The sequence below is a fragment of the Pantherophis guttatus genome, chromosome 2, assembly GCF_059756535.1.
Source record: "Pantherophis guttatus breed Tessera chromosome 2, ASM5975653v1, whole genome shotgun sequence".
Taxonomy (NCBI): domain Eukaryota; kingdom Metazoa; phylum Chordata; class Lepidosauria; order Squamata; family Colubridae; genus Pantherophis; species Pantherophis guttatus.
Window position 1 is genome coordinate 265695361 of NC_142064.1, and position 23854 is coordinate 265719214.

General features: G+C 41.6%; 2 protein-coding genes across 5 annotated transcripts; both read right to left on the reverse strand.

Annotated features, from left to right (window-relative positions):
• Window positions 1-1783: 1783 nt before the first annotated feature.
• LOC132710067 (uncharacterized) lies at window positions 1784-19588 on the reverse strand. 3 transcript variants are annotated; one of them, XM_087884398.1, is made up of 2 exons: window positions 19534-19588; window positions 1784-5095 (listed from the first exon to the last, which is right to left on the reverse strand). In XM_087884398.1, exon 2 carries the CDS (start codon window positions 4436-4438, stop codon window positions 3098-3100), a length of 1341 nt encoding a protein of 446 aa, XP_087740524.1. In that variant the 5' UTR covers window positions 4439-5095; window positions 19534-19588; the 3' UTR covers window positions 1784-3097. The 3 variants fall into 3 exon arrangements, with proteins under 3 accessions (XP_087740524.1, XP_087740523.1, XP_087740522.1); XM_087884397.1 differs by lacking the exon at window positions 19534-19588 and adding an exon at window positions 5658-7976; XM_087884396.1 differs by lacking the exon at window positions 19534-19588 and adding an exon at window positions 7882-7958.
• LOC132710065 (uncharacterized) lies at window positions 13984-19589 on the reverse strand. Of its 2 annotated transcripts, none has more exons than XM_087884394.1 (2): window positions 19534-19589; window positions 13984-16884 (listed from the first exon to the last, which is right to left on the reverse strand). In XM_087884394.1, exon 2 carries the CDS (start codon window positions 16225-16227, stop codon window positions 14887-14889), a length of 1341 nt encoding a protein of 446 aa, XP_087740520.1. In that variant the 5' UTR covers window positions 16228-16884; window positions 19534-19589; the 3' UTR covers window positions 13984-14886. The 2 variants fall into 2 exon arrangements, with proteins under 2 accessions (XP_087740520.1, XP_060541462.2); XM_060685479.2 differs by having other exon boundaries at window positions 17446-19535.
• Between the last annotated feature and the right edge of the window lie 4265 nt (window positions 19590-23854).

Sequence of the window (23854 nt, forward strand, 5' to 3'; positions counted from 1 at the left end):
CTATAGCCTGAGCTCTCTTATCCCGAAGAGATGCTGCCTGGGAAATTCTGGGGCGGAAAATCTCGAGGATACCCAGGGAGAGAAAGGCTGGTTCTCTGCATGTGGCATTTCTATCAAGCGAATTCTTTCTGGTCAAATTGAAGTTAATTTCTCAGCTGGACTTAAAATTCAAGCCTTTTCACTCATCACTTTAGGTCAGAGGTTCCCAAACTTTTTCAGTCCACCGCCCCCTTGGTACTACAAACTCACCCTCAGTTCCCCCCACCCAGGGGTGGGTTCTACTTACCTTTACTACCGGTTAGCAGTGGGGCCTCAAATGCTCACTTCGCTCACGCATGCACGCACTCTTCTGCACATGCACAGAAGCGTTTTGGTGATGTTGGGGTTGGTGGGCGGGGCCTCCTGCCAGTTTTACTGCCCACCACTGCCCCCACCCCCACCCCCTATAAATAGCATTGTTCGGAATAGCGGTTTGCATGACCCACTAAGGAAGATAGTAACAATAAAATACACGGAATACAGACATTTTTGGCCTCCTGAAGCCTTGCCCCGCATGTCCCATTTTTGTGAAAAACGGGCCCGTTTTTGGCAAAAACAGTGTGCAGAGACCCTTTGGGAGGTCTGCAGGCTGCTCCAATACAAATTTATCCCTGAAACAAAGATAACTAACACTATTAGTTAACGCTAGAGAAATCCCCTGAATCAACCAATCTAGACCAGTGATTCTCAGCTGGGGGTTCCTTTTGAATTTGCTGACCACCAGCGAGTGGGAGAAAGCAATTTCACAGAGGAGGGGATGGAGAGGGCTGTGGGATGAATTCACACCCATTCCCAGACCCTCTTGGGATCAACCTGCAGCCCTCCCCTGCCTCCTCAGGCGGTGGAGCGTGTGTGGGGGGGGATGCTTTTCAAGAAGTCACAAGGAGGGCTGAGGGCTGGTTTCCGCCCCACAAGTAAGATTTGGTCCAGAACCAACCCCAACATGAAGGTCTTTTATTTGCTCCTTGTACTCCTTGTCTTTGCATTTTTAACAGGTAATAAATTAAATTTCTGATGATGTAAAAATAGCTCATAACTCACCTTTCTAGACAGCTATTATCATGTCTAAAAGCAAGATACTCTTCTCCATCTTTTGTCGGGAGTACCATTTAATCCAGAGCCTTTGAATTCCAGAAGTCCAAGTTTAAAGAATGGACTTCTGGAATTAAAGCTCCATTTTTTAGCTAAAATTTAATTCACACCCGTTAGTTTTGCTTGAGCAGTGTGATCCTCCAAAGGTCTGAAAAATATATCATTGATTTTCTTTTGGCATTTAAACTAGATAACCAATGTGAAAAAGTGCATCAAGGAAGGACTGGAAAGCCAATTCATACTGAACTGTATTGGGTTTTCTGTTGTTATTTGAATAAAAGGAAAAGAAATCAAATAGTGGTACCTAGTGCGAAAAAAGAGATGAAATAATGGGTCATTCTCAACACTTGAATTCTCTACACTTAAAATATCTAGAAATTATTATGGTTAAGTGAGTTTTGCCCCATTTTACGATTTTTCTTGGCATAGTTCAAATCAGAGTTCAAATCAAAGATTTGATAGTTTAAATCAGAGATTTGATAGTTCAAATCAAAGATTTCTGAGACCAATGTTGAATATTTCAGTAGTCACCAATCCCAGTCTTAAAATGAGTTTAGAATCAGTGGGAGTCACTGATAACAATGAACTACTAGCTACTGATAATGAGTCCAGTCCTGCCTTTCTTTTCCTTCTGTCCAAGTTTTGCAAGTACTTTTTCCAGGTATATGTTTTATTCCAAAGTATACAAACCATTATTGTTAGGGAAAAATGGGTCTTCCAAGCAATTTTAAAAGACACTGTCAGAATGACTCTACTCTCAGCCCCCCTTGTGGCTCCTTGAAAAGCATCCCCCCCACATATGTAAATGAAAAGAATAAGCTTAAAAATCCTAGCCTTTTAACATGGAAAATATGGAGAATTGGGAGGATGAATATGAGACACTAAGGGAGATGTTTTAAAAAGTAAGGGAGGCATTTAAGGGAAATAAAGAAGCAGAGAATTGGTTAGCTTGCAAAAAAGAAAGAAAGAGAAAACATGAATGAGAAGCAAGAGAAACAAGGAGATAATATTGAAAAGGAAATAATTGGGGAAAAAAGATAAAGATGATTACACTGGGTCCAATAGTGATAGAATAAAAATGGATATGGGAAAATTCATCTCAAATATGAAGAAAAGAGAAATAAATGGGGTAAGATGGAGAATGAAAAGTAATAGAGTTAAAATTAAAGGAAAAAGGCTGAAAGGGAGATATAAGAACAGGAAAAAGAAGAAGGTAAAGAAATGGGAGAAAGGGAGGAAAACATCAAGAAAGAGAACTGTGGAGAGACTAAGAGAAAATGGTTAAGAGTCAGTGAAAACGTTAATTAGTTAATAAAGAGAAGGATGCTAGTTGTAGAAATTATTTGCGAAAATGCTGTTAAATGAAAAAAAGAAAAATGTTATCCAAGCTACAACTTAATCCTTTTTACTTTCAGTACCATATATCATTAAAGGTATTTCGATTGTTACAGTTTATACTTATTCATATTTCTAAAAAAAAAAAAAAAGAAAGAAAAACTTATCATTTTCAGCATAGCTTGACTACAACGGGAAAAAAAAATCTGCTCCGACACTCTTTGCAAGCAGCAGAGCCCTGCGCAAAACAGCTGACAGAGTCGGGAGGCCAATGTAATCAACTTGTGCTAATTAGCCTATGCTGAAGCTGAAAGGAGCTGTTTTTTCTTGCTGTTTGCTGGCAAGGAGGTAACTGCTGCAAGGCACAGGCCAAAGGGTGGGGGCCACCTTCCGCCACCCTCCTTGCCACTTAGCGCCCCCCTGCTGCCTCCTTTTGCCTCTAGCGTCCCCTGCTGCCCCCCTTGCCTCTTACTGCCCCCCTAAGTCATCCCACCGCCCCCCACTTTGGTACCGCCCACTTTGGGAACCACTGCTTTAGGTCATCACTTATCACTTTGGAAAATCCATCTGCATTTTCTTGTATGCAATAAGGGTGGAATGTTTCCTGAAGCACCATCCACTCTTGGGGCACTTAAATGGTTTCTCCCGTGTGTATAAGCACATGATTTAAAAGGCTAGTCTTAGTACTGAAATCTTTCCCACAGTCTGGGCACTCATATGGTTTCTCTCCTGTGTGAGTCCTCTGGTGTTTCACCAGGCTGGAATTGCAACTGAAACTTTTCCCACAATCAGGACATTCAAACGGTTTCTCTCCTGTGTGAGTCCTTTGGTGTGTCACCAGGCTGGAATGGCGACTGAACTTTTTCCCACAATCAGGACATTCAAACGGTTTCTCTCCTGTGTGAGTCCTTTGGTGTGTCACCAGGCTGGAATTGTGACTGAAACTTTTCCCACAATCAGGACATTCAAATGGTTTATCTCCTGTGTGAGTCCTCTGGTGTGTCAACAGGCTGGAATTGTGATTGAACCTTTTCCCACAATCAGGACATTCAAATGGTTTCTCTCCTGTGTGAGTCCTCTGGTGTGTCACCAGGATGGAATGGCGACTGAACTTTTTCCCACAATCAGGACATTCAAATGGATTCTCTCCTGTGTGAGTCCTCTGGTGTATCACCAGGCTGTAATTGCAACTGAAACTTTTCCCACAATCAGGACATTCAAACGGTTTCTCTCCTGTGTGGGTCCTCTGGTGTGACACCAGGCTGAATTTATGACTGAAACATTTCCTACAATCAGGACATTCAAATGGTTTCTCTCCTGTGTGAGTTCTCTGGTGTTTCACCAGATTGGAATTTTTATTGAAACTTTTCCCACAATCAGAACATTCAAAGGGTTTCTCTCCTGTATGAGTCCTCTGATGTATCACCAGCTCATAATGGTGCCTGAAACGTTTCCCACAATCTGGACATTCAAATGGTTTCTCTCCTGTATGAGTCCTCTGGTGTGTCACCAGGCTGTAATTGTAACTGAACCTTTTCCCACAATCAGGACATTGAAAGGGTTTCTCTCTTGTGTGAGTCTTCTGGTGTTTCACTAGACTGGAATTCTGACTGAAACTTTTCCCACACTCAGGACATTGAAAGGGTTTCTCTCCTGTGTGAGTCCTCTGGTGTATCACCAGACTGTAATTGTGATTGAAACTTTTCTCACAATCAGGACATTCAAACGGTTTCTCTCCTGTGTGAGTCCTCTGGTGTTTCACCAGACTGGAATTGAGACTGAAGTTTTTCCCACAATCAGGACATTCAAACGGTTTCTCTCCTGTGTGAGTCCTCTGGTGTGTCACCAGGCTGGAATTGCGACTGAAACCTTTCCCACAGATAGGGCATTCAAAGGGTTTCTCTCCTATGTGAGTACTTTGTTGTCTCATGAGGTGGTAATTTCCAATGAAACTTTCACACAATTTGGACATTCTTATGTGATGGGTGTCCTGTAATGTATCACCATATTGCCATGCTCACTAAAGTATTCACATCGGGAGCACTCGTATGGCTTCTCTCCTGTGTGGGTCATTCCATGAACCACAAGGAAGCTGTTCTGACCAAACTTTTTGGCATATTCAGATAATTTGTATGGCTTTTCTCCAGTTGGGATCTTCTTGTTTAATCAGCTATGATTTGCAATCTGTGCTTTTTCTACAATAGGCAGATCTATGGAGCTTTTCCACAACTGATATTCTTGAGGTCAAAAATATGTGTGATCTATTGTTTAATAGTGTTTTGATTAAAGCCGTTTGCTTCTTCCCAGAGCAAGGCCTGTATGTGCCCTGCCCAATAAGACCTTTTCCTTCCCCCTAACTTCCAACTATTTCCATCTTTTTCTGAATGAAAAATATTCTTCCTTGATCTTTCATGCAATGTATCCTTGAGTTTCGTATCCTCTACTTTTTCCAGCTCAAAATCTCATGTTAATTTTCTCTCTTTTGTCTATTAGCTGCTGGAGAAGGAGAATTGTGTGGTTTTCTGAAGGAGCTGGAATATATTTTGATTTCTGGCTCAATTTTATTTCCTTTTCAAGGTTGCTTGTTATTCTCAGTTGTTCAGAGTGCTCTTATTGCCATCCTCTTTGTCTATAAGTTTCAAAGAAAAGTGTAACTTTAATTGTGTATAAAATGGTTACAGAAGATGTAAAAAAAAGTATACATTACAACAAAAAAGCAAACATGCCACAATGCCAGAATAGTCTCTTACATTGATTATGATTCATTTGACACATGGAAGAGTACCAAGATATCTATTCAACCATGAAATTATGTTGTTGACTTGGGTCAATCATAAATTCTTGGCACTGAAAAGGCTTATCCTCAAATATATCTTTATGTACTGAGGATATATTATATAATTGCAGATATATGCATATAGAAAGAAATACAGATACAAACACCTACAAATGAATATATGTGGAAGCTCCATGAGTTTTCAGCCTGACAAAATGTCCCAAAATAGTTAATGTCAAACCTTCTGAGCTAAATTTAGAGATGTGGGGCTTTAACTGAGGAAATGATGCCAAAAGCCTCTGCAAGATTTGAAGCACCAGTTTTGCTCATGAAAGTCCTCAGCTGCAAATAAGAGAAGAAAATGCTGTCTACAACCCCTTCTGGTGACATCCCAATTCAAGCAATCCTGACTTACTGAGTGCAGTTGGGACTGGCTTCTGTGTCACTAAGCAGCCGGTCATGAAGCATGATGTCACATGACAGTGCCAACTTGCATCTGTTCCACAAACTGCGACTTGCAATTTCCTGCTGGCATCCCTACTAATTTTGCTTCAGAATCTAGCTGAGAAGGTCACAAACGGGGATCCTGAGTGTGGGATGCTGCAGCCATCATAAATGTGCAATGGTTGGCAGAACCCAACTTGGTGTCTCTCCTTTTCCTGCACCTTCATAACCACAGGAATGTTTTTTCAGAAAAACAGGCCAAAAAAAGCTTCAAAAACGAGCCAGAAAAAAAGCCTCAAAAACGGGACAGAAAAGCCTCAAAAATTGACCAAAAAAACGTCAAAATAACCCCCAAAAAGCAGGCCAAAAAAAGCCTCAATACCCCCAAAAACCTCACAAACGGGCCAAAAAGCGTCAAAAACAGCCCCCCCAAAACCTCAAAAACGGGGGGGGAGCCTCAAAAACAGGGAAAAAAGCCCCAGAAACAAGCCGAAAAAAGCCTCAAAGACGAGCTGAAAAAAGCACTCAAAAATGGGCTGAAAATAGCCCCAGAAAAAGACCGAGAAAAGGCTGGAAACGGCCCGAAAAAAGGTAGGCCAAAACCTTTTTTTATTGTTTTCCTCTTCCAAATTTAGGTGCGTCTTATAGTCAGGTGCGTCTTATAGTCCGAAAAATACGGTCAGTAGAAATACCGTGCTTTTGGCAAGACCTGGAAATTAAAAAACATAAACCCTAGAAAAAAACTAGTGGCAGAATCAGTGCAATTTGGTTGCCAAGAGAATAGCAAGCCCGTAACAGAATAGGTTATGAGTTGAAAGGGACCTTGGAGGTCTTCTAGTCCAATCTCCTTCTCAGGCAGGATACCCTATAACATTCCAGACAAATGGCTGGCCAATCTTGTCTTAAAGCACGAGTGTCAAACTTGCCATGTCATGTTGCCGTCACGTGACATTTTGTGACATTCTACCCATTTATGGAGCTGGGGTGGGTGTGGCCTGCATGTCACGCATCCAGCCCATGGGCCGCCAGTTTGTCACCCCTGTCTTAAAAGGTTCCTCATGAATCTAGGTGACAACTTGTCATCCAAAAGGTAGAAAAGGGAACTAAGGATCTCCTATAGCGATCTAAATTTTTACTAGCAGAGAGGAAATTATAAGGGGGTGGGGGGTGAAGTTGCAGATAAATAGGGGGAAGAGTGACCATGTCATACTGGAATTCAATATAATGCAGACACAAGCAATCGAGCAAAATCAAACTAATGTCTTAGACTTTAAAGCAGCTGATTTTAACAAACCAAGAGACAGCTTGGGAAGGATTCCATGGATGAAAATCTTAAACGGGAAAACAACTCAAGAAGCCTGAGAAACTCTGGCTGCCTAAACAGAGGGATAGAATTGAGATCACATGAAGTATTAGTACCAATTTATAATGCTTTGATTAAGATCACACTTGGATTACTGCAACCACTTTTCATCACCACAATATAAAAAAGGCGTCCAGACTCTATAAAGAGCGCAGAGAAGAGCAGAAGGGATAATTAGTGGGTTGCAGTAATTGGGAATGAATCGCCTAGTGAAAGGAAGGACTAGGGGTGACATGATAGCAGTGTTCCAATACTTGGAGGGTCAACTTCTTTTCCAAAGCACCAGAAGGACAAGACAAGAAGCAATGCATGGAAACTAATCAAGGAGAGAGAAAAACCTGGAATTAAGGAAAAATCCCATCAGTGAGAACAATTAGCCAGTGGAAGGGAATGGCTGCAATTTTCTGCTGCCTGGAAGACTGAAAAAGTCCCTTTTGAGTGAAGGTTGATTCTTCGGGAATGGCTTCCCTCCAGAGGTTGTGGGGGCTCCATTGCTGGTGGCTTTTAAACCGACGGGACAGCCATTTGTCTGAGACGTCATTAAGACCTCCAAGGTTTCTTCCAGCTCTCTTCCAAACCTCCAGTGACGGAGCTCCCTCTGGAGGGAAACCAGCCCCAAAGGCTCAACCTGCATTGGAAGGAGGCTTTTTCAAGCTTCCCACCAGCAGAAATTGCAGCCCCCAGTTTCCCAGCCTGCAGCACCAGTGGGCTTCCATTTGGGGAGGGGAGGAACCTGCAGCAGCCGCAGCTGAGAGGCTTCAGCCCAGTTGCTTCTCCGCTTCCAGCCCAAGTTGCTCCCGGACTCTCCTCCCACCTGCTGCCCTCCACTCACCTGGCAGCTGCTGCTTCCACCATGGAAACAGCACAAAAGCCGCTCTGCACACCAACTTCCTCCCATCAGCCATCCGGAAGAGGAGGTTCCTCTGCGTGTCTCCTCTCCTCCCAGCCTTTCTAGCAATGCAGTACTTGATGATTTTAACTCCTTAAACACAACCACAGGCGCCGCCTGCTGTACCGTCCGCTTTCTAGCCACCGGTGTTGCCTGTTTGAGCGCCATCTCCAGACAGGCAGAAAAACACGCTTGTCCCCCCTCTTATCTAAGGCGGTTGCAAGAGGTTTTCACTGATTAAATGCTACCGTCATTTTTGACTTCTGGCAACTGACCCAAACAAAAGAGTGAAATGTGATACCTCTAAGCTTACGAAGATTAGCTACGTGCTGAGCCCTGAAAGTTCATGACATTTTATTTTTTCATTTATTTTATTTTATTTGTAAAGCATATATAAGAAAACATATAAAAGCATAAACTTAATTGGAATACATGAAAAGAATAAGAGTAAAAAGGGACATGAGGACAGGGACGATGGTGCGCTTAGGCCTTACAGACCCCTTAGCAATGGGGTGAGGTCAACAGTAGACAGTCTAAGGTTAAAGTTTTGGGGGTTTGGGGAAGAAACCAGAGAGTCAAATAATGCATTCCAGGGATTGACCACTCTGTTGCTGAAGTCGTATTTTCTGCAATTGAGTTTGGAGCGGTTTACCTTGCATTTGTATCTCTTATTTTCTCATATATTGTTGTGCTTGAAGCTGAAATAATAATTGACAGAATTTTTTTTTTCTTGACAGAATTTGCTATCTTAGGGGGTGACTCTTGATAGAGATCAACGCCTCTCTACATCCCAAAAGTTTAAAACTGATTTTCTGTGGCTCCCAAGATTTTAGGACCTGCCAGGCCCATCAAGTCAAGATACTCCAAGGGAGTGCTATTTTTAAGGTTTATAAACTGTAGTGGAACATGGAGGATGACTATGTACAGCATTTTATGATTCAGTGGGCAAAGAACTTTGGATGTAAATAATGTTTGAACATTATTCACCTGACATCAAAAACATCATCAAAAAAGCACACCAAAGAATGTTCTTTCGGCGTCAACTCAGGAAGCTCAAACAGCCCAAGGAACTGCTGATACAGTTCTAAAAAGGAATTATTGAGTGTGTCATCTGCACTTCTATAACTGTCTGATTTGGTTCTGCAACCCAACAAGAGAGACCCAGACTTCAGAGGATAATTAGAACTGCAGAATATACAGTTACTACCAACCTGCCTTCCATTGAGGACCTGCATACTGCATGAGTCAAAAAGAGGGCTGTGAAAATATTTACAGACCCCTAAACTGTTTCAACTCCTACCCTCAAAATGGGGCTATAGAGCACTGCACACCAGAACAACTAGAAAACAAAAAGTTTTTTACTGAATGCCATCACTCTGCTAAACAAATAATTCCCTCAACACTGTCAAACTATTTCCTAAGTCTGAATTACTATTACTATTAATCTTCCCATTGTTCCTATCACCCATCTCCTCCCACTTATGACTGTATGACCAGGGTGGATAAAAATCAATGATTTTTTTAAAAAAATCAAAAAAATTTGATTTTTTAAATTTAAATCGGATTTTTTAAATTTAAATCGGATTTTTTGATTGAAATCAGATTTTTTTATTTTTATTGAATTTATTTTAATAAACTTTTGGGGTAAAAATCTATCGTAACATCGTTTTCTATTTAAGATACATAAATAATTTAGTTTATTCAGCATGAAATGGAGCTTAGTTATGTAGCACAAGGCTGTATTTTCTGCAACATTGGGACTATCAGTGAGTCAACAGCGGGTCAAAGGAGTAGCAGAGATGACAGTTGCTCTTTAAAAATTATGATTTAAATCGAGTTGATTTAAATCAAGTCTTTTTACTAGTGATTTAAATCATGATATAAATCATGATTTAAATCGACTCGATTTAAATCAAATCCACCGTGTATGACTGTTACTTTGTTGCTTGTATCCTTACAATTTATATTGTTTCCTATTATGATTTACTTATTTGTACCCTATGACTATCATTAAGTGTTTTACCTTATGATTCTTGACAAATGTATCTTGTCTTTTTATCAACAGTGAGAGCATATGCACCAAAGACAAATTCCTTGTGTCCAATCACACTTGGCCAGTAAAGAATTCATTTCCATTCAATCCTATCCTATCGTATCCTATTCTCAGTCATGGTAGGTCCCCAGTGATTATCCAGACAGACCATTGAGTTACATCTTGGTTTCTCCACATGCTAGTCCTGATCTACTCCTGGTCACCGAGTATCCTTCAAAGGGATCAGATGCAATGTGACCTACTAAAAAACATTGTAACCTGTCTTTTTGAATCTTGTGGGTGAAATGAATGATCTTGGAATTTTTGGTGTCTTCCAATCCCAGCAAAATCAGGATAATCCATCTGCATAGCTAAAATACCACTTTCACTGCTACAAATAATGTTCCTCTTTAATTGAAGGAATTTTTTAAACAAATTAAGGAGTCCTGGGAGAGAAGTGAAAGAACAGGAAAGATCTTCCATGTGTTGGGAAGAGAGCGTTGCATTACATTGTCCCAATGTTTACAGAAATGCTGACACTTTCCTTCCCCCCCCCCAAATCTATTCACGAGTCTTATGCAATGCTGTTTTAGAAATGAAACATCTACTGTACAATTTTTTTCCTCACATTTCCCTACCAAGGGGGGAACCACCAAAGTATCAATCCCTTGGTTCTGCTCACACCTCCCAGCCATCAAAGACTAACAAAGGAGGAACCTCCAAGCGAAGGAGATCACAACAGGAGTTGCGAATGAACCTGGAGATCCTGTACTCAGAAACACAATCCCTTTCCTCAACTCAGTATTCCTACAGCTCTTCTCCATGAAGGTCACATGCAAGGCAGAGTAGCCTTTGCATCTGAAATTTTACACTGCTTTTCTCACTGCCCCAAAGTCCCCCAATATATTTGATATTCTTATGGTTTCTCCCACTTGCGTGCCTCAGTCACCACCAGAGCAGACATGCTTGGTGCAATGAATTGTTAGGAAAAGATAAACTATTTCTCTTCCCTCTTGTTTTCTCCTTCCATGAGGACTCACAACCTCTTAACTATAGCCTGAGTGCTCTTATCCCGAAGAGATGCTGCCTGGGAAATTCTGGGGTGGAAAATCTCGAGGATACCCAGGGAGAGAAAGGCTGGTTCTCTGCATGTGGCATTTCTATCAAGCGAATTCTTTCTGGTCAAATTGAAGTTAATTTCTCAGCTGGACTTAAAATTCAAGCCTTTTCACTCATCACTTTAGGTCAGAGGTTCCCAAACTTTTTCAGTCCACCGCCCCCTTGGTACTACAAACTCACCCTCAGTTCCCCCCACCCAGGGGTGGGTTCTACTTACCTTTACTACCGGTTTGCAGTGGGGCCTCAAATGCTCACTTCGCTCACGCATGCACGCACTCTTCTGCACATGCACAGAAGCGTTTTGGTGATGTCGGGGTTGGTGGGCGGGGACTCCTGCCAGTTTTACTGCCCAGCACTGCCCCCACCCCGACCCCCTATAAATAGCATTGTTCGGAATAGCGGATTGCATGACCCACTAAGGAAGATAGTAACAATAAAATACACGGAATACAGACATTTTTGGCCTCCTGAAGCCTTGCCCCGCATGTCCTGTTTTTCTGAAAAACTGGCCCGTTTTTTTGCAAAAACAGGGTGCTCAGAGCCTTTGGGAGGTCTGCAGGCTGCTCCAATACAAATTTATCCCTGAAACAAAGATAGCTAACACTATTAGTTAACGCTAGAGAAATCCCCTGAATCAACCGATCTAGAGCAGTGATTCTCAGCTGGGGGTTCCTTTTGAATTTGCTGACCACCAGCGAGTGGGAGAAAGCAATTTCACAGAGGAGGGGACGGAGAGGGCTGTGGGATGAATTCACACCCATTCCCAGACCGCCTTGGGATCAACCTGCAGCCCTCCCCTGCCTCCTCAGGCGGTGGAGCGTGTGTGGGGGGGGGATGCTTTTCAAGAAGTCACAAGGAGGGCTGAGAGCTGGTTTCTGTCCCACAAGTAAGATTTGGTCCAGAACCAACCCCAACATGAAGGTCTTTTATTTGTTCCTTGTACTCCTTGTCTTTGCATTTTTAACAGGTTATAAATTAAATTTCTGATGATGTAAAAATACCTCATAACTCACCTTTCTAGACAGCTATTATCATGTCTAAAAGCAAGATACTCTTCTCCATCTTTTGTCTGGAGTACCATTTAATCCAGAGCCTTTGAATTCCAGAAGTCCAAGTTTAAAGAATGGACTTCTGGAATTAAAGCTCCATTTTTTAGCTAAAACTTAATTCACACCTGTTAATTTTGCTTGAGCAGTGTGAACAATTGACAGTTGATCCTCCAAAGGTCTGAAAAATATATCATTGATTTTCCTTTGGCATTTAAATTAGATAACCAATGTGAAAAAGTGCATCAAGGAAGGACTGGAAAGCCAATTCATACTGAACTGTATTGGGTTTTCTGTTGTTATTTGAATAAAAGGAAAAGATATCAAATAGTGGTACCTAGTGCGCAAAAAGAGATGAAATAATGGGTCATTCTCAACACTTGAATTCTCTACACTTAAAATATCTAGAAATTATTATGGTTAAGTGAGTTTAGCCCCATTTTATGATTTTTCTTGGCATAGTTCAAATCAGAGCTTAAATCAAAGATTTGATAGTTCAAATCAAAGTTCAAATCAAAGATTTGATAGTTCAAATCAGAGATTTTATAGTTCAAATCAAAGATTTCTGAGACCAATGTTGAATATTTCAGTAGTCACCAATCCCAGTCTTAAAATGAGTTTAGAATCAGTGGGAGTCACTGATAACAATGAACTACTAGCCACTGATTATGAGTCCAGTCCTGCCTTCCTTTTCCTTCTGTTCAAGTTTTGCAAGTACTTTTTCCAGGGATATGTTTTATTCCAAAGTATACAAACCATTATTGTTAGGGAAAAATGGGTCTTCCAAGCAATTTTAAAAGACACTGTCAGAATGACTCTTCTCTCAGCCCCCCTTGTGGCTCCTTGAAAAGCATCCCTCCCCCACATATGGAAATGAAAAGAATAAGCTTAAAAATCCTAGCCTTTTAAAATTGAAAATATGGAGAATTGGGAGGATGAATATGAGACACTAATATTGAAAAGGAAATAATTGGGAAAAAAAGATAGATGATTACACTGGGTTCAATAGTGATAGAATAAAAATGGATATGGGAAAATACATCTCAAATATGAAGAAAAGAGAAAGAAACGGGGAAAAATTGAGAATGAAAAGTAATAGAGTTAAAATTAAAGGGAAAACACTGAAGGGGAGATATAAGAACAGGAAAAAGAAGGTAAAGAAATGGGAGAAAGAGAGAAAAACATCAAGAAAGAGAACTGTGGGGTATAGTTACGGACTGTACAGTTATAGAGACTAAATTGATTTTGAATTTAATAACTGCAAGACTGTTGGTGGCACAATATTGGAAGAAGCAAGATTTACCTACAATCCAAGAGTGGACAATGAAAGTTACAAACCTAGCGGAAATGGCAAAAATCTCGGCATACTTGAAGGATCATTCAAATGAAAGATATTTAAGAGACTGGAGAAGATGGATAGATTATATTCAAAATAAATACCGGAATAAGAAATTGCAGATAGGTTATGAATGACTATATAGATATTTGGTGTGTCTTTAAGTAATCAAGTTAGGGGGGTAATTAGGGAATTGAAGGAACAAGAGATGTGGAATGTTATAAGTATTTAGATTAGGATTGATCATGATTGTTGAAGGTTATACCAGGTAATTTGTTCTGGGAAGAGGAGGGGGGAGGGGGGAGGTTGGGGCAGGGAAGGGGGGGGGGAAATATGTAAACTTTTTGTAAAACTTTTCAATAAAAAAAAAGAAAGAGAACTGTGGAGAAACTAAGAGAAAATGGTTAAGAGTCAGTGAAAACGTTAATTTGTTAATAAAGAGAAGGATGCTAGTTGTAGAAATTATATGTGAAAATGCTGTTAAATGAAAAATAGAACAATGTTACCCAAGCTACAACTTAATCCTTTTTACTTTCACCGCCATAGACCATTAAAGGTATTTCAATTGTTACAGTTTATACTTATTCATATTTCTAAAAAAAAGAAAAACTTATCATTGTCTAGATTTCAAAAATACAAAGACAAATATTCCAATTATTATTCATTTCATTTTTACAATCATGATTTCCCATTTATTTCTTACTATTCATATTTCAATTCTAAATATGTATACATCTTTCTCTTTCATTTTTCTTTTTCTCACTTCCCATTTTTATTTTTGCCTTTTTCTTTTTCCTTTTGTGTTTTAAAATCTTGACCTCTCCTCTTTTGCCCTAAATTTCCCATGGTTTGCACCTACCTTTTTTAGTGAGGAAAAAGAAGAAAAAGAAATCTCCCTCTGCCTCTGCCTCATTTTTCCTTGCAGCAAACAGCAAACAGCCTGCTTTACTTTCAGTTTCATTTTCAGCATAGCTTGATTAGCGCAAGAGAAAAAAAAATCTGCTCCAACACTCTTTCCAGCAAGCTGCAGAGCCCTGTGCAAAACAGCTGAGAGAGTCAGGAGGGCAATCTAATCAACGTCTGTTATTAGCCTATGCTGAAGCTGAAAGGAGCTGTTTTTTCTTGCTGTTTGCTTGCAAGGAGGTAACTGCTGCGAGGCACAGGCCAAAGGGTGGGGGCAACCTCCGCCACCCTCCTTGCCACTTAGCGCCCTCCTGCCACCCGCCCTCCTGCCACCCGCCCCCCATGCCTCTTACTGCCCCCCTAAGTCATCCCACCGCCCCCCACTTTGGTACCGCCCACTTTGGGAACCACTGCTTTAGGTCATCACTCATCACTTTGGAAAATCCATGCACATTTTCTTGTGTGCAATAAGGGTGGAATGTTTCCTGAAGCACCGTCCACTCTTGGGGCAATTAAATGGTTTCTCCCGTGTGTATAAGCACATGATTCAAAAGGCTAGTCTTAGTACTGAAATCTTTCCCACAGTCTGGGCACTCATATGGTTTCACTCTTGTGTGAGTGTTCCGATGTTTCACTAGGCTGGAATTGTGACTGAAAGTTTTCCCACAATCAGGACATTCAAATGGTTTCTCTCCTGTGTGAGTCCTCTGGTGTGTCACCAGGCTGGAACTGCGACTGAAACTTTTCCCACAATCAGGACATTCAAATGGTTTCTCTCCTGTGTGAGTCCTCTGGTGTTTCAACAGACTGGAATTGTGACTGAAACTTTTCCCACAATCAGGACATTCAAATGGTTTCTCTCCTGTGTGAGTCCTCTGGTGTGTCACCAGGCTGGAACTGCGACTGAAACTTTTCCCACAATCAGGACATTCAAACGGTTTCTCTCCTGTGTGAGTCCTCTGGTGTGTCACCAGGATGGAAATTTGACTGAAACTTTTCCCACAATCAGGACATTCAAATGGTTTCTCTCCTGTGTGAGTCCTCTGGTGTATCACCAGGCTGTAATTGCAACTGAAACTTTTCCCACAATCAGGACATTCAAATGGTTTCTCTCCTGTATGAGTCCTCTGGTGTTTCACCAGACTGGAATTGTGACTGAAAGTTTTCCCACAATCAGAACATTCAAAAGGTTTCTCTCCTGTATGAGTCCTCTGATGTATCACCAGCTCATAATGGTGCCTGAAATGTTTCCCACAATCTGGACATTCAAATGGTTTCTCTCCTGTATGAGTCCTCTGGTGTGTCACCAGGCTGGAATTGTAACTGAAACTTTTCCCACAATCAGGACATTCAAATGGTTTCTCTCCTGTATGAGTCCTCTGGTGTTTCACCAGACTGGAATTGTGACTGAAAGTTTTCCCACAATCAGAACATTCAAAAGGTTTCTCTCCTGTATGAGTCCTCTGATGTATCACCAGCTCATAATGGTGCCTGAAATGTTTCCCACAATCTGGACATTCAAATGGTTTCTCTCCTGTATGAGTCCTCTGGTGTGTCACCAGGCTGTAATTGTAACTGAACCTTTTCCCACAATCAGGACATTGAAAGGGTTTCTCTCTTGTGTGAGTCCTCTGGTGTTTCATCAGGCTGGAATTCTGACTGAAACTTTTCCCACAATCAGGACATTGAAAGGGTTTCTCTCCTGTGTGAGTCCTCTGGTGTGGCAGCAGGCTGGAATTGTGACTAAAACCTTTCCCACAGATAGGGCATTGAAAGGGTTTCTCTCCTGTGTGAGTCCTTTGTTGTCTCATGAGGTGGTAATTTCCAATGAAACTTTCACACAATTTGGACATTCTTATGTGATGGGTGTCCTGTAATGTATCACCATATTGCCGTGCTCACTAAAGTATTCACATCTGGAGCACTCGTATGGCTTCTCTCCTGTGTGAGTCGTTCCATGAACCACAAGGAAGCTGTTCTGACCAAACTTTTTGGCATATTCAGATAATTTGTATGGCTTTTCTCCAGTTGGGATCTTCTTGTTTAATCAGCTATGATTTGCAATCTGTGCTTTTTCTACAATAGGCAGATCTATGGAGCTTTTCCACAACTGATATTCTTGAGGTCAAAAATATATGTGATCTATTGTTTAATAGTGTTTTGATTAAAGCCGTTTGCTTCTTCCCAGAGCAAGGCCTGTATGTGCCCTGCCCAATAAGACCTTTTCCTTCCCCCTAACTTCCAACTATTTCCATCTTTTTCTGAATGAAAAATATTCTTCCTTGATCTTTCATGCAATGTATCCTTGAGTTTCGTATCCTCTACTTTTTCCAGCTCAAAATCTCATGTTAATTTTCTCTCTTTTGTCTATTAGCTGCTGGAGAAGGAGAATTGTGTGGTTTTCTGAAGGAACTGGAATATATTTTGATTTCTGGCTCAATTTTATTTCCTTTTCAACGTTGCTTGTTATTCTCAGTTGTCCAGAGTGCTCTTATTGCCATCCTCTTTGTCTATAAATTTCAAAGAAAAGTGTAACTTTAATTGTGTATAAAATGGTTACAGAAGATGTAAAAAAAAATATACATTACAACAAAAAAGCAAACATGCCACAATGCCAGAATAGTCTCTTACATTGATTATGATTCATTTGACACATGGAAGAGTACCAAGATATCTATTCAACCATGAAATTATGTTGTTGACTTGGGTCAATCATAAATTCTTGGCACTGCAAAGGGTTATCCTCAAATATATCTGGATGTACTGAGGATAGATTATATAATTGCAGATATATGCATACAGAAAGAAATACAGATACAAACACCTACAAATGATATATGTGGAAGCTCCATGAGTTTTCAGCTTGACAAAATGTCCCAAAATGGTTAATGTCAAACCTTCTGAGCTAAATTTAGAGATGTGGCGTTTGAACTGAGGAAATGATGCCAAAAGCCTCTGCAAGATTTGAAGCCCCAGTTTTGCTCATGAAAGTCCTCAGCTGCAAATAAGAGAAGAAAATGCTGTCTACAACCCCTTCTGGTGACATCCCAATTCAAGCAATCCTGACTTACTGAGTGCAGTTGGGACTGGCTTCTGTGTCACTAAGCAGCCGGTCATGAAGCATGATGTCACATGACAGTGCCAACTTGCATCTGTTCCACAAACTGCGACTTGCAATTTCCTGCTGGCATCCCTACTAATTTTGCTTCAGAATCTAGCTGAGAAGATCACAAACGGGGATCCTGAGTGTGGGATGCTGCAGCCATCATAAATGTGCAACGGTTGGCAGAACCCAAGTTGGTGTCTCTCCTTTTCCTGCACCTTCATAACGACAGGAACGTTTTTTCAGAAAAACAGGCCAAAAAAAGCCTCAAAAATGGGACACAAAAGCCTCAAAAATTGACCAAAAAAGCGTCAAAACAGCCCCCCAAAAGCAGGCCAAAAAAAGCCTCAATACCCCCAAAAACCTCACAAACGGGCCAAAAAGCGTCAAAAACAGCCCCCCAAAAACCTCAAAAACAGGGGGGAGCCTCAAAAACAGGGAAAAAAGCCCCAGAAACAAGCCGAAAAAAGCCTCAAAGACGAGCTGAAAAAAGCACTCAAAAATGGGCTGAAAATAGCCCCAGAAAAAGACCGAAAAAAGGCTGGAAACGGCCCGAAAAAAGGTAGGCCAAAACCTTTTTTTATTGTTTTCCTCTTCTAAATTTAGGTGCGTCTTATAGTCAGGTGCGTCTTATAGTCCGAAAAATACGGTCAGTAGAAATACCAAGAGAATAGCAAGCCCGTAACAGAATAGGTTATGAGTTGGAAGGGACCTTGGAGGTCTTCTAGTCCAATCACCTTCTCAGGTAGGATACCCTATAACATTCCAGACAAATGGCTGGCCAATCTTGTCTTAAAGCACGAGTGTCAAACTTGCCATGTCATGTTGCCGTCATGTGACATTTTGTGACATTCTACCCATTTATGGAGCTGGGGTGGGTGTGGCCTGCATGTCACGCATCCAGCCCATGGGCCGCCAGTTTGACACCCGTCTTAAAAGGTTCCTCATGAATCTAGATGACAACTTGTCATCCAAAAGATAGAAAAGGGAACTAAGGATCTCCTATAGTGATCTAAATTTTTACTAGCAGAGAGGAAATTATAAGGGGGTGGGGGGTGAAGTTGCAGATAAATAGGGGGAAGAGTGACCATGTCATACTGGAATTCAATATAATGCAGACACAAGCAATCGAGCAAAATCAAACTAATGTCTTAGACTTTAAAGCAGCTGATTTTAACAAACCAAGAGACAGCTTGGGAAGGATTCCATGGATGAAAATCTTAAACAGGAAAACAACTGGCTGCCTAAACAAGGGGATAGAATCGAGATCACATGAAGTATTAGTACCAATTCTTTGATTAAGATCACACTTGGATTACTGCAACCAGTTTTCATCACCACAATATAAAACAGGCGTGGAGACTCTATAAAGAGTGCAGAGAAGAGCAGTAGGGATAATTAGTGGGTTGCAGTAACTGGGAATGAATCGTCTAGTGAAAGGAAGGACTAGGGGTGACATGATAGCAGTGTTCCAATACTTGGAGGGTCAACTTCTTTTCCAAAGCACCAGAAGGAGAAGACAAGAAGCAATGCATGGAAACTAATCAAGGAGAGGAAAAAACCTGGAATTAAGGAAAAATCCCATCAGTGAGAACAATTAGCCAGTGGAAGGGAATGGCTGCAATTTTCTGCTGCCTGGAAGACTGAAAAAGTCCCTTTTGAGTGAAGGTTGATTCTTCGGGAATGGCTTCCCTCCAGAGGTTGTGGGGGCTCCATTGCTGGTGGCTTTTAAACCGACGGGACAGCCATTTGTCTGAGACGTCATTAAGACCTCCAAGGTTTCTTCCAGCTCTCTTCCAAACCTCCAGTGACGGAGCTCCCTCTGGAGGGAAACCAGCCCCAAAGGCTCAACCTGCATTGGAAGGAGGCTTTTTCAAGCTTCCCACCAGCAGAAATTGCAGCCCCCAGTTTCCCAGCCTGCAGCACCAGTGGGCTTCCATTTGGGGAGGGAAGGAACCTGCAGCAGCCGCAGCTGAGAGGCTTCAGCCCAGTTGCTTCTCCGCTTCCAGCCCAAGTTGCTCCCGGACTCTCCTCCCACCTGCTGCCCTCCACTCACCTGCCAGCTGCTGCTTCCACCATGGAAACAGCACAAAAGCCGCTCTGCACACCAACTTCCTCCCATCAGCCATCCGGAAGAGGAAGTTCCTCTGCGCGTCTCCTCTCCTCCCAGCCTTTCTAGCAATGCAGTACTTGATGATTTTAACTCCTTATACACAACCACAGACGCCGCCTGCTGTACTGTCCGCTTTCTAGCCACCGGTGTTGCCTGTTTGAGCGCCATCTCCAGACAGGCAGAAAAACACGCTTGTCCCCTCTCTTATCTAAGGCGGTTGCAATGTGTTTTCACTGATTAAATGCTACCGTCATTTTTGACTTCTGGCAACTGACCCAAACAAAAGAGTGAAATGTGATACCACTAAGCTTACGAAGATTAGTTATGAGCCCTGAAAGTTCATGACATTTTTATTTTATTTTATTTTATTTGTAAAGCATATATAAGAAAACATATAAAAGCATAAACATAATTGGAATACATGAAAAGAATAAGAGTAAAAAGGGACATGAGGACAGGGACGATGGTGCGCTTAGGCCTTACAGACCCCTTAGCAATGGGGTGAGGTCAACAGTAGACAGTCTAAGGTTAAAGTTCTGGGGGTTTGGGGAAGAAACCAGAGAGTCAAATAGTGCATTCCAGGGATTGACCACTCTGTTGCTGAAGTCGTATTTTCTGCAATTGAGTTTGGAGCGGTTTACCTTGCATTTGTATCTCTTATTTTCTCATATATTGTTGTGCTTGAAGCTGAAATAATAATTGACAGAATTTTTTTTTTTTGACAGAATTTGCTATCTTAGGGGGTGACTCTCGATAGAGATCAACGCCTCTCTACATCCCAAAAGTTTAAAACTGATTTTCTGTGGCTCCCAAGATTTTAGGACCTGCCAGGCCCATCAAGTCAAGATACTCCAAGGGAGTGCTATTTTTAAGGTTTATAAACTGTAGTGGAACATGGAGGATGACTATGTACAGCATTTTATGATTCAGTGGGCAAAGAACTTTGGATGTAAATAATGTTTGAACATTATTCACCTGACATCAAAAACATCATCAAAAAAGCACACCAAAGAATGTTCTTTCGGCGTCAACTCAGGAAGCTCAAACAGCCCAAGGAACTGCTGATACAGTTCTAAAAAGGAATTATTGAGTGTGTCATCTGCACTTCTATAACTGGTTTGGTCCTGCAACCCAACAAGACAGACCCAGACTTCAGAGGATAATTAGAACTGCTCGACTCCTGCAGCCTCTCAAAATCGCCCTTCTAAAAAATGCCCAATTTGTAAAAAAGGATTTCATTGGGCTAATCAGTGCCGTTTTCGGTCGGGAAACTTGCCAATGGGTGCGGCACCCACCCAGAGCCAAAAGAGTGCCTTTCCCCTAGTAATGTCTCCTCCCCACAGCCTTTCCTCTGCAGTCCCAGCCACAGCAGGTAGTGCTGGGATCGATCTCATAACTCAGGAATCTGTGGAATTTAAATTTCCTTTGGAGGTTAAATTGATTCCTTCTCAATTTAAAGGCCCTCTTCCCTCTGGTTTAGTGGGTCTTATCTTGCCTCGATCTTCAGCTCATAAAAAAGGATGCTTTGTAGTCCCTGGTGTTATTGATTCTGATTACACTGGAATGTTTTTTTATTCAGGCTTGGGTGAACAATCCTCTGTTGTTCAATTACTTTTGCTTCCCTATCAAGTCCCTTGTTCTGGCACAGGGGTACGTGGGGATGCTGGTTTTGGTTCTACCTCTCCTTCTGTGGCTTTACTTCAGTCTGTTACTTCCTTTCGTCCTTTGTTAACTCTCTATTTGAATAAGCAACCTTTTCAAGGGTTGCTTGATATTGGAGCCGATGTTACTGTTATTTCGTCTTTACAGTGGCCTGTCCAATGGCCTAAGAAGTCAGTTTCTTCTTTATGGGGTGTAGGTGGTTCAACTCCAGCCTGGCAGAGTGTGCGTGATATTCAATTCTCCACAGCAGCTGGTAAGTCCTTTGCCCTGCAACCTTATATTTCATATATTCATACTAATATTTATTTATTTATTTATTTATTTGTTCCTATTTCTATACCGCCCTTCTCCAAATAGGACTCAGGGCGGTGAACAGCCAAAGTAAAAAACAGAACATACAAAATTTAAAAGCAGTTTAAAATAATTAAATATTTTGGCCGTAAATTAAAACAACCCAATTTAAAATCAATTTAAAACTTAACTCAAGCCAGCCCAGCTAGTTGAAATAAATGGGTTTTCAGGGCCCGAAGAAAAATCCGGAGGTCTGTTATTGTACGTATCTCTGGGGGGAGGTTGTTCCAGAGGGTGGGCGCCACCACAGAGAAGGCTCTCCCCCTGGGAGTCGCCAGCCGACATTGTCTGGCGGACGGCACCCTGAGGAGGCCTACTCTGTGCGAGCGTACTGGCCGGTGGGAGGCTATTGGTGGCAGAAGGCGGTCTCGTAAGTACCCCGGCCCTAAGACATGGAGCGCTTTAAAGGTGGTCACCAACCCCTTGAAGCGCACCCGGAAGACCACCGGGAGCCAGTGCAGCTCGCGCAGGAGAGGTGTCACATGGGAGCGCCTCGTCGCCCCCATAATCCCCCGCGCGGCCGCGTTGACCAGCTGGAGCCTCCGGGTGCACCCCAGGGGGAGCCCCATGTAGAGAGCGTTGCAGTAGTCCAGGCGGGAAGTGACGAGTGCCTGAGTGACACCTAGAAACATTTATCCTTACCAGTTTGCTTTAGAAGAATTGATTATAAAAGGCTGAAAGCGTGCTTTGCAACTGATTGGACAAGATTTGATAGGCATTGCCTTCACCCGTACAAAGATTGAGCATGATCATCTTATGATGATATCTGAAAGTTATCAGATTGCCTTCTCCAATTATCTTGGAGAAGTTTTATATTCATTACCAAAATGCCCTAACCAAAGGTAACCGCATTGCAGATGAATCCCTTAAGGAAATTGCTTCTTTATTTTCTGATCCGGTGACCAGTCATTCATATTTTCATCAAAATGCAAAATCTTTGGCAAAACAGTTTCATATTCCTTTGGCGCAGGGATATTATACGAGCATGTCCCTCCTGCCAACAGTCAGCCATTCCGTTCCCTAGTGGGGTCAACCCTAGGGGTACCTCTGCCAATCAAATTTGGCAAATGGATGTAACACAATTTTCCTCTTTCAAGCCATATGATAAATTACATGTTATGATTGATACCTATTCTCATTTTCTTTGGGTTACTGCATCCCGTCACGAGCGGGCTCAGGATGTCGCCACTCATTGTTTAGCCGCTATTTCAATCATGGGCCGCCCTGTTCAAATTAAAACTGACAATGGTCCTGCATATATCAGTAAAGACTTTAGTCTTTTCTGTCAGCAATGGGAAATAACCTTAGTCCATGGCATTCCCTATAATTCTCAAGGACAAGCTATTGTGGAACGTGCCCATCGAACTTCTTCTTGCAGAGACAGCTACAGCATGAGTCTGGTCCATACCATTTGCAAAAGATTCAACATTTACTATCTGTTGCTTTGTTTACCTGGAATTATTTAACTCTTGTAGATTCTTTTTCAGATGTTCCTGTTAATGTTCATTTTCGTGCAATAAAACCACTGACAAGCCGTTAGTGAAGTATTGTCTTGCTCCTAATCCTGAGTGGCAACAACCCCCACCAATCACATGGGGGCAAGTGAAGGCCACAACATACCAAGCTCAACAACAGTTGGCTCATGCTGCCCTACCTCAGACTCCTGAAAATCTAGTTGCTGCTGTCTTTGCTATTATTACAGCTAATTCTGTTACAATTCCATTTTGTATTCTCTTGTCTTTTCTTGGTTCTGTTACTGCTTTGCATGACACTCAGCCTATACAATTTAGTCCTAATCTCTGGGTTTGTCATGCTCAATATATGTTTTTGGTTCACGGTACTAATGTCACCCTGTATTATGAGCCTCCTATGGCTTTGGGTCAAGTTGCTTTCATACCTGATTTAATATCTTCTTCCTTTATTGTTTCACAGCTGCAAACCATTCATTATTCTTGGTTGTTTTCTAAGCCGCCAATGCAACTTAATTCTGTTTGTTGGCGTTATCTTCGTACTAATCAATTTACTAAAGGCTTATGTTTTTGCTGTTATGCTCACCATACTTGGCTTAACAATTGGAATGATTATGCTAAGGCTCAACGCATTTTATCGAAAGTAGGGAATTATAGTTATTGTACTGACTATTATTGGCTCTGGGGAACCTTTAATTCTTCTTTATATGGGCCTAATATTGTGCCTGAAATGTATCCTGATAATTTTCCTATTTTTAACGCTTCCCTAACATGTGGTTCTT

Excerpts from the sequence above, each read along its gene's own strand:
- LOC132710067 (XM_087884398.1), bottom strand. The coding sequence starts at position 4,438 with ATGTCCAAATTGTGTGAAAGTTTCATTGGAAATTACCACCTCATGAGA.
- LOC132710065 (XM_087884394.1), bottom strand. The coding sequence starts at position 16,227 with ATGTCCAAATTGTGTGAAAGTTTCATTGGAAATTACCACCTCATGAGA.